The sequence below is a fragment of the Rutilus rutilus genome (genome assembly GCF_951802725.1).
Source record: "Rutilus rutilus genome assembly, chromosome: 23".
Lineage (NCBI taxonomy): Eukaryota > Metazoa > Chordata > Actinopteri > Cypriniformes > Leuciscidae > Rutilus > Rutilus rutilus.
The window spans coordinates 14,767,386-14,777,703 of record NC_140233.1 but is presented as its reverse complement, the minus strand read 5'-3'; the positions used below and the strand labels follow the sequence as shown (position 1 = coordinate 14,777,703).

Here is a 10,318-nt window from a genome sequence, read left to right as displayed (position 1 = left end):
AAATCTGAGGCTCACATGCATGGTTTATGAAGAATATATGGAGTAGCCTACCAATGATAAATATATATATATATATATATATATATATATATATATATATATATATATATATATATATATATATATATATATATATATATACCGGATGATTCTTTTGAAAGTAGAGACTGTATTCTCCAAAAATGATTAATGAATCAATTGCCGTTCTGACAGGAGTTCTGAGTAAAAGTCAATTGATGGGATTCTCGACTAGTACAAACAGACCCAACCGGATCAAAGTTCATCCTAGTGGAGTCGAGCCGAGAAGAGTGCTGTAAATAACTTTTGAGAAGTTGACAAGTTATTATCCAAAATAAAGATTGGGATTGATTTAAGCCGAATCGTGACTGAAGTCACTACTAGTGAGTAGCGCGTGAGAAGCGTTTTAATGAGCAAAAAGCTTTTTTCTTTCACTCTTTACTGAACGTTGAAGAAGTCCTGAATTGTTTACGTACAGGACCCGTATGTTGAATTTATTCTTTAGTGATTTCTTTTGAAACGTGTGCAGGATTGTTACTGTTGCATATCAGCACGTCGCTTGTCTCAAACAAACAGAGCATGACACATTTTTCCCTTTGAATAGTTTGGAAACCCTCCAGCAGGCGGTCGTGGGTTGATGGTTTTTTCTGCTGTTTTCGAATTAGAGTTTTGCTGACCTGAAGATCCTGTTTTGAAGATGATGTGGAGGTTATCTGCTTTTTTTAGACGCTGCTTTACAACTTCATCCAGCAGACATAGCAAAAAAGGTAAAGTAGCACAAACCACATCTCCACATTAAAGAGATTTACACTCAGAGAAACATTGTCCCAGTTTCATGTTAGTCTGAAATGCACCTTTCAGACTAATTGTACTATTGTATTGGCTACTGTTTTACAGTCTAATCAATTAATATTTAATTAAAAATATATATTTCGGAACGTTCAGAATGTCCATTTTATTAATGTTTTAAACCGTAAAATGTGCCAACGTTTTGAGAACATGATTAAAGACCAGATAACTTTGACCGAACATCCTATTAATGTTACTGGAAGAACGTTTGTTCATAACTTTGAGAAACCCCTGCCAGAAAGTTCCGAGAAGAACACTTACTGTATGATCAATTAAAAACATTTGTCGCTATCAATCACCATACCTGACTCAGAACCAAAACTGGGTGAAACCTGTCTTGGGTCGCCAAATTTGAATGTTTAATGGTACAGTGGTTTGAATACAGTGTTGATTGGGTGAACTATTCCCTATTTCTCCATACAGACAGCCTGTTTACCATCCATCCTAATGTGAAAGAGGCTTTAGCGGATCACAGGCCAGTTGTGGCTCTGGAAAGCACTATTATTACACATGGAATGCCTTATCCTCTCAATCTCAGGTAAAAAAAGAAGAAGATAAATCTCTTACAGTGCTGTCAAATACTTATTCTGAAGTCAGGGTTGTCACATGCCCCTTTATCTTCAAAAACAGAACAGACTAATTCTGTTGTACTATTGCACAAGCTTTTTAAAGACAAGAAGGTGGAGAACTTTGAATCAGTGTTCTGAAAGTGAAACATCTGATACCTGGATTCAGTATTTACCAATCAGCTGCATTTTCTCTGTATTTCAGACTAATTCTGTTGTACTATTGCACAAGCTTTTTAAAGACAAGAAGGTGGAGAACTTTGAATCAGTGCTCTGAAAGTGAAACATCTGATACCTGGATTCAGTATTTACCAATCAGCTGCATTTTCTCTGTATTTCAGCACAGCAAAGGAAGTGGAAGCTATTGTGAGGGCTGAAGGTGCAATCCCAGCAACCATTGGGATTCTCGAGGGGAGGATTCACGTGGGCCTTTCTTCAGATGAACTGGACTTCCTAGCACAGAGCAAATCAGCACTAAAAGTGTCCAGAAGAGACCTTCCTTATGTCATCAGCAAGGTCTGGAACTGATGCAAACTTTTATCTGAATCATGTGAATATACATTTTAATGTGAATGTTTTTTGATAATGCAGGGTCTGTCGGGTGGCACTACTGTCTCCGGCACAATGATTGTGGCTCACAAAGCTGGGATTCCTGTCTTTGTAACCGGAGGCATTGGAGGAGTACATAGAGATGGAGAAAACTGCACGTTTATTAAACAATTGTCCTTATTTCCATGTGAAATATGCACATTATACATCATATTATCTCTTGCAGCCTTGGATGTGAGCGCAGACCTCACCGAACTGGGTCGAACACCTATTGCAGTTGTGTCTGCTGGGGTGAAATCCATCCTAGATATTGGTCGCACTCTTGAGTTCTTGGTAAGTGCTCAAACCCAGTCACCATTTTTTTACACGATTTCATGTAAACACAAGAAAGATACTTGGTGGTCAGGTTGCTAGCTGTCTTTGCCGTCATCTGATGCTGACTTAAAACGTAAGTTTGCTGATTTTCAACCCAATGTTGGTTGTATATGCAAATGAACAATGTTACTCTTTCTCTGTGCTACATGGTCCAAGACGCATTTTGTCTACTCTTTAAAAAGCATTATGGTAAAATGTAACACTATGGCAACAGTCTTCTTACGTTTTGCTTCGGGGGGTTGTGTGGAAGGTGCTTCCCATTCCTTCTCTTCCTAATTAACTGATGGAACTGATTCTTTCAGTTTTTCCCCCCTCTATTTGGTTTAAAACACTGTGCTCACAGTCATTCATTTTGAAATGTTTGCTACAAACACAGAGGTTTTTCAGATTTTCCATAGTGGTGTTCTCTCTATATTTACGATTCTTTGCAGCCTTAAGCCACTGCCTACAACAAGCTGGATCCTTCACTGGAAAATGAAAATAACTCACTACTGATTATTCCAAACGTTTGCTCTTTGAATTCTTGCACCTGGGAACAATACAAGTCGACACCATTATGACTAAAAGTTTGCTAAGAAGTATTTCCTACTAAAGCAAGGCGGTATTTGACTGGCCAAGTGTATCCATAGCAGACTGGTGGGAGTGGCCTTGGATGGCAACTTGCGCAGTGCATTATGGGTGTTGAAGTTTTCCAACCTATTTGGCAAAAGGGTAGACAACAGCATGGACAACAGCCTTTTTTCTCTGTTTTCTCTTGTCAAGTAGCATCCATTTCAATTTATTTCGCATTTCTTTTATTAAAAGTTTTATTAAAAAGCCATTTTGCCAGCAGTTATGTGCCTCTTTAAAATTAATCTTTAGAAACACTAATAATCTAATAACACTGAAAATTGTTTGATGTTATTTTTTTATATTATGTATTTTAATTTATTTCTTACCATAATATTACAATTGTTATAATAATAGACAAAATGTAATACCCCTAGTAAACCGGGTAAGTTTTGATTTCATATATACTTCTCATTCATAGATCAATGCTTTTATTTACAGGAAACTCAGGGTGTGTGTGTGGCCACATATGGAGATTCAAAAAGCTTCCCGGCTTTCTTCTCTCGGCAAAGTGGATTTACTTCTCCTTACCATGTCTCCAGTCCTCAAGAAGCAGCAGATCTTATTGGCAAGTCTGAGTGTTTAAGCTTTTACCGCTCCTACATTTGAGTAAATGTCAATATTACACATTTACCGAAAGCTGTAGTGATTGTAATTGAAAGAGCTAGTTAAAACAGAGATCATAGATAATGTTTCACTAATGTAACTCATCCTGCTTAGTCATTCATGAAGGGCTCTTAAACGCTCTCTTTTCTCAACAGCAAGCGCACTATCTCTGGGGCTGCAAAGTGGTCTTCTGTTGGCCGTTCCCATCCCAGAGGAACATGCAGCCACGGGACAACTGATAGAAGACGCCATACAAGCAGCTGTGACTGAGGCCAGGTAGAGAAAAATAATGCCTGGAGTCTGGACATAACAGTTGCCACATATAATGATAAACATTTTCTTTGTATATTTGAAGCTCAAAAGGTGTCACAGGAAGAGATGTCACTCCTTTTATCCTTCAGCGAGTCAATGAGCTCACTAAAGGGAAGTCCTTGCAAGCCAGTATCCATTTAAGACACAGGATATAGTTTTGCTTATTGCATTTATGTTCTTATATACTTATAATGACATTTTGATTTCTAAACACTGATACATAATTCATATGTAGCTATTGCATTGTGTGGTTGTAGTGTAAGTGGTTTGCACCTTATGTTTTGTGGTATTTTCCTGAAGTTCATTCATTTTCAGATATAGGACTCATCCATAACAATGCCAAGGTGGGCAGTCGGATTGCATGTGCCCTTTCTAAACACAAAGAAATAAGTGGAGGCATCTTCAGAGGTGATAGTAAGACCCAAAAGTCAATGGACCAGAGAATGGACAAAACTGGAAGTGATATGGTAAGCTTTTATGGAAAGACTAATGCAAAATAAATACATTTTATTTTCAGTGTTGTTGAAATAAATTGAAATAAAGCTTTAATTAAATGTATAAATATTAGATGAAACACTTGAACTTAAAACAAATAAACGAAAATTAGAAATGTTGCCTAAATAAATAAATTCAAGTTGAGTTACTAAAATGACTAAAGCTAAACCTGAAATAATAATAAGTTCAAGCTGAATAAAAATGACAAAAACACATAATAAAATTAAACTAAAATGAAAACTGAAAATATGAACATAATAGCTAATTAAAAACACACTTAACAATAACAATTAATTTCCCTTAGATTGTTATTGGTGGAATAAACGTTGATTTCATCGCTAAAGGAACAACAAAGAAATTGGTGGTAAGTCTAATAACAAGCTACAGGAGCTTAAGTTACTTGTTTATGACAGTATGCAGCTAAATATTTGTATTCAATTCAGTTTGGTCAGACAAATCCAGGAAGTGTGTGCCAGTCATTTGGAGGAGTGGGCAGAAATATTGCTGGTATGTTATGTGTCATTCATATTATTATGAATGAATATGTACAATTCCTCTTTTTTTTTTACAATTGTCCCTGTATTTCCTATAGATTGTTTAAGCCGATTAGGGTACAAACCTCTCTTTATCTCTGCCATCGGCAAAGACTCTCATAGTGACGCTGTGTTAAACTATTGTAAACACATGGTGAGTTATATTTTATACTTTGCATTTTATTGCTCTTGTAGCCAAAAATTGTAGTTTTGTTGGTCATTGTATTTTTTTTGTTTGTTTTGCATTTTACTCATCAGAATACAAGTGCAATTGCCAGATTACAGGACCAAAGGACTGCAACCTATTGTGCTGTCATAACTGAGTCTGGAGAGTTGAGCCTGGGATTGGGCGACATGGACATCCATCAGCAAATACAAGAGCAGTATGTACGTATTCAAAGAGTACACTACCGTTTAAAAGTTTTGGGGTCGGTGAGATTTAAAAAAAAAAAAATCTCTTATGCTCACCAAGGCTGCATTTATTTGATCAAAAATGCAGTAAAAACGAATATTGTGAAATATTATTACAACTGCTTAATATTTTAATGTGTGTTAAAATGTAATTTATTCCTGTGACGGCAAAGCTACATTTTCAGCATCATTACTCCAGTCTTGTCACATGATCCTTCAGAAATCATTCTGATTTGCTGCTCATGAAACATTTCTTATTATTATCAATGTTGAAAACAGTTGCGATGCTTAATAATTTTGTGGAAACCGTGATACATTTTTTCAAGATTCTTTGATGAATAGAAAGTTCAAAAGAACAGCGTTTATTTGAAATAGAAATCTTTTGTAACAAAGTCTTTGACACAATTATTTTCTAAAAGAAAAATCTTACTGACCCCAAAACTTTTGATTGATAGTGTACAATCACAAAAGTGTAACTTTGTGACTTTTAGTCCAGTTGTGTTAGCTTGGAGACCATCTGCACGCTAATTCGATGGGTAAACAGAGGAAAACATTTTGATGACTCATCTTGCACTCACTCATTTTGTCCAATCAGGTGCTCTTTAGAGTAAGACTGCCCCGCCCCCTAATAACACCTGCAACCAACTAGCAAGTAGCAAATCAATAAAAAAGAAAGAAGGAAATACGTCAACAAAGGGGCTTTAAAGCAACGGTAACAACTATTTTGATATCATACATATTTTGTTTTTATCTTCAGGTATCTCAGTTTAAGGATCAACTTGCATCAGCATCTCTTGTAGTTCTTGATGGCAACATTCCGGTTTCAACCATTGATTACGTGTGCTGTATCGCCAAGAAACATGCAGTCCCTGGTAAACTCCCTTATCTAATAGCCTACTGATTCCGAGTGTTGACGTCAGATGTTATGTGCATATCTATGTCTTTTTCTTTTGCTGCAGTGTGGTTTGAGCCCACGGATGCTGATAAGGCCTGTAAGCCCTTCCTGTCAGAGAGCTGGAAAGCCCTGTCCTACACCTCCCCCAACCTGGCTGAGCTCTGCACCATGAATCAGACACTAGATCTGCCCACTCCTACAGGTAATGTAGTTAGCTACAACCTAAAATAAGAAAACGGAGCTACCTGACTTGTAATCAAAGCATAATTTTGTTTCAGAGTTTCCCAGATCGCTTGAGGATGTTTTAGGCTGTGTACCGGCTCTCTGCCGCCCCCTGCTGGAGCATCTACATTGTGTGGTGGTCACTTTAGGTTCGCTAGGTGTGCTGGTGTGTGGAGAACATGATGCTGGAACTGTAAATTTGCAGCCACGAAAGCAAAATCGGGTATGACGGGCTTATTATTTAAATGATTTACTATCTGTTGTCGCAGATGATTCAGTGATTGTGTCTCAACGAGTCAGATGGTAGTCATTGTCCAGTGGTACAGTAGGTCATTTTATTCAGTGGTGTGATGCTTCATTTTTAAATATTAATGCTTCTAAAAAATGCCTACTATCATAAAGAGAAGAAGTGGTCAAGCAATATAAATATTTATGGACAGTACTTGATAATAAAATACATTTTGAAGCAAACACTGATATTATTAGAGAGAAAGCTCTACAGCGTATGCATTTTCTGAGGAATCTTCGTAGTTTTAATATGGAGTAATATAGTCTCTTTTATGAAAAATATTTTATACCTGTTTAATTGAATCTTTCTAAAGTTTTTCTATTATGTTTTGGTACAGCAACCTCAATGTGAGGAATTGGGTTAGTAAATTGAGTAACAGTTATAATGTGCTGCAAGATAGTGGGGACAGGCTTAAGAAATATTACACACATTAATGAACAAAGGGCGACTAGGAAGGGCCAGTCAGTCCTTTCCGATGTCACCAATCCATTTTTTACTGAATTTCAACTGCTTCCCTCATGCTGGAGATTTAAAATCCCTTTGTGTAAATCAAATAGATTTAGAGTTCCTTTAGAAAAATAATTCCTTTATACCTGCTGTGATCATGTTTTTAAATTACTTATAATAAAATTATTGTGCGTTGTGTTGCTGTACATGAACTGTATGTGTTTACTGCTGTCTATAACAAATTGCCTTTCGAGGATAATAAAGTAAAGACTATTAAAGTTCCCCAATTATGCTATTTTACTCCAAATTGTGTCTCCTAAAACAGGTTTACATTCATCCAAGGTCGAAAAACACTTCAATTTGCTCATGATATACATTCACCTCTTTTCTCACAGTGTCTGAAACGATTTGATAAAGGATTCGGTCTCTCTAAGCCACTCATTTCTGAGAGCTTGCTCAGCTCTGCTCTGATTGGTCAGACGGCCCAGTCTTTTGTTGATTGGTCTATTCTGCTCTGACTGGTCTGTTGTGATTGGTCTACTCTGCTCTGATTGATCAGTGTTGTGATTGGTCTACTCTGCTCTGATTGGTCAGAAGGCCCAGTCTTTTGTGATTGGTCTACCGCTTTTAGCGCAAATCATTTTTTTCTTGTTTGAGAAGCCGCTTCACTCGGATATACACTCACCTAAAGGATTATTAGGAACACCATACTAATACTGTGTTTGACCCCCTTTCACCTTCAGAACTGCCTTAATTCTACGTGGCATTGATTCAACAAGGTGCTGAAAGCATTCTTTAGAAATGTTGGCCCATATTGATAGGATAGCATCTTGCAGTTGATGGAGATTTGTGGGATGCACATCCAGGGCACGAAGCTCCCGTTCCACCACATCCCAAAGATGCTCTATTGGGTTGAGATCTGGTGACTGTGGGCGCCATTTTAGTACAGTGAACTCATTGTCATGTTCAAGAAACCAATTTGAAATGATTCAAGCTTTGTGACATGGTGCATTATCCTGCTGGAAGTAGCCATCAGAGGATGGGTACATGGTGGTCATAAAGGGATGGACATGGTCAGAAACAATGCTCAGGTAGGCCGTGGCATTTAAACGATGCCCAATTGGCACTAAGGGGCCTAAAGTGTGCCAAGAAAACATCCCCCACACCATTACACCACCACCACCAGCCTGCACAGTGGTAACAAGGCATGATGGATCCATGTTCTCATTCTGTTTACGCCAAATTCTGACTCTACCATCTGAATGTCTCAACAGAAATCGAGACTCATCAGACCAGGCAACATTTTTCCAGTCTTCAACTGTCCAATTTTGGTGAGCTTGTGCAAATTGTAGCCTCTTTTTCCTATTTGTAGTGGAGATGAGTGGTACCCGGTGGGGTCTTCTGCTGTTGTAGCCCATCCGCCTCAAGGTTGTGCGTGTTGTGGCTTCACAAATGCTTTGCTGCATACCTCGGTTGTAACGAGTGGTTATTTCAGTCAAAGTTGCTCTTCTATCAGCTTGAATCAGTCGGCCCATTCTCCTCTGACCTCTAGCATCAACAAGGCATTTTCTCCCACAGGACTGCCGCATACTGGATGTTTTTCCCTTTTCACACCATTCTTTGTAAACCCTAGAAATGGTTGTGCGTGAAAATCCCAGTAACTGAGCAGATTGTGAAATACTCAGACCGGCCCGTCTGGCACCAACAACCATGCCACGCTCAAAATTGCTTAAATCACCTTTCTTTCCCATTCTGACATTCAGTTTGAAGTTCAGGAGATTGTCTTGACCAGGACCACACCCCTAAATGCATTGAAGCAACTGCCATGTGATTGGTTGATTATAATTGCATTAATGAGAAATTGTACAGGTGTTCCTAATAATCCTTTAGGTGAGTGTAGGTCACAATAGGGAAGAAAAGATGATTGCAACTTCCGTTTCATGCTGACGTCTTTTAAACACTTTTACTGTAATATTAAAATATTGCGCATTATTTATGCCTTTTTATACCAGAAGGGACGACTATGTGCTGTTCATTATCCTGCGCTGGCTGTGAGCTCTAAAGAAACAGTAAATGTGTCTGGAGCTGGCGACAGGTATGTTAATAGAAGTATTTAACATCATGCGCAATGAATAAAACTGTTTCACTTTAGTCTCTCTCTATCTCATCTAGTTTTGCTGGAGCAATGATGGTCGGGATCCTTCAAGGGATGGACACAGACAGCTGTGTGCGAATGGGTCTCCTTGCCGCCCGCACGTCCTTGTTGTCTCCTCATCCAATAGATCCATCTCTGACAGCCGATGTCATCCATCCGGACAAGTCACACTCTCAACCTTGGTCAAAGCCTACATGTGTGTGGATGGAGGACTGAAATACAATCTAAAAGAGGCAGAAATCTTACCAGCAGGCTTCTACAGTCACAGTGCATCCGATGGGACATATGCTACTTTAGTGGGGTTTTATAGCAAACAAACTCAGTGATTGGTGCGTACTGAGGAGTTTAGTTGTGGATGCAGCCTTCAAGTGTGTTTTAATTAATTGAAGTTGAACATTGATTTATAGATCAAATGAATGGATCGAAACCTCTATCACGTTGAGCTTATGGGTAGTGTGTGTCAGCAATGTAAAAAAACCTACCTCATGACTGTACTAAACATTTATGATTTTAGCATTTTACAGTATTATAATATACTTGTGATAATAGCTGGTATTTTTTTATAGAGGAGCAGAGTTAGGACCTCTATTTTTTAATTACTGAGTTTTAATTATTTAAACTACAATGGTTTTGCATTGCATTTAAACATTTATGGTTTTCTTTTGTAAACAAATTTTAAGTATTGTATAATTATTATTAAATTGTAAAGAACATTAAATGCATATATTACATTACTATTTGGTGAACTTCAAATAAATAAAAAAAAGATAAATTTAAAATAAAATTGATATAAAAAAGGTTTTAAAAGAATTTGTTTTAACCTATGCTGTATTTTTTTTGTTTTGTTACTAAAATCTTTCTGTCAAAAAGTACTTTTCCTAAATCTGATAACATGAAGTTGTCTCGCCCCTGGTGACGAATGTAGAACATACCTGCTGATGTACGTTAAAATTACGTTTACAAAATAAACTACATCTCCCACAATGC

The 10,318-nt window shown here is 37.6% G+C and overlaps 1 protein-coding gene across 5 annotated transcripts; it reads left to right on the top strand.

Annotated features, from left to right (window-relative positions):
- Nucleotides 1–220: 220 nt before the first annotated feature.
- On the top strand, nucleotides 221–10,317 carry LOC311283190 (uncharacterized protein). 5 transcript variants are annotated; one of them, XM_084397461.1, is made up of 19 exons: nucleotides 221–401; nucleotides 684–785; nucleotides 1,291–1,405; nucleotides 1,775–1,949; nucleotides 2,025–2,136; nucleotides 2,209–2,315; nucleotides 3,408–3,534; nucleotides 3,728–3,848; nucleotides 3,928–4,013; nucleotides 4,200–4,351; nucleotides 4,684–4,743; nucleotides 4,823–4,886; nucleotides 4,972–5,066; nucleotides 5,171–5,299; nucleotides 6,081–6,195; nucleotides 6,283–6,420; nucleotides 6,497–6,663; nucleotides 9,189–9,271; nucleotides 9,349–10,317. In XM_084397461.1, exons 2-19 carry the CDS (start codon nucleotides 716–718, stop codon nucleotides 9,545–9,547), a joined length of 2,115 nt encoding a protein of 704 aa, XP_084253587.1. In that variant the 5' UTR covers nucleotides 221–401; nucleotides 684–715; the 3' UTR covers nucleotides 9,548–10,317. The 5 variants fall into 5 exon arrangements, with proteins under 5 accessions (XP_084253587.1, XP_084253584.1, XP_084253588.1 ...); XM_084397462.1 differs by having other exon boundaries at nucleotides 304–401; nucleotides 623–785; XM_084397458.1 differs by having other exon boundaries at nucleotides 289–401; nucleotides 2,025–2,315.
- The last annotated feature ends 1 nt before the right edge of the window (nucleotide 10,318 follows it).

Coding starts and splice junctions, on each gene's coding strand:
- LOC311283190 (XM_084397458.1), top strand. CDS start 716: ATGATGTGGAGGTTATCTGCTTTTTTTAGACGCTGCTTTACAACTTCA. Junction 1,950..2,024: donor TTCCTTATGTCATCAGCAAG/GTCTGGAACTGA, acceptor TTGATAATGCAG/GGTCTGTCGGGTGGCACTAC. Junction 5,300..6,080: donor AGCAAATACAAGAGCAGTAT/GTACGTATTCAA, acceptor TTTTATCTTCAG/GTATCTCAGTTTAAGGATCA.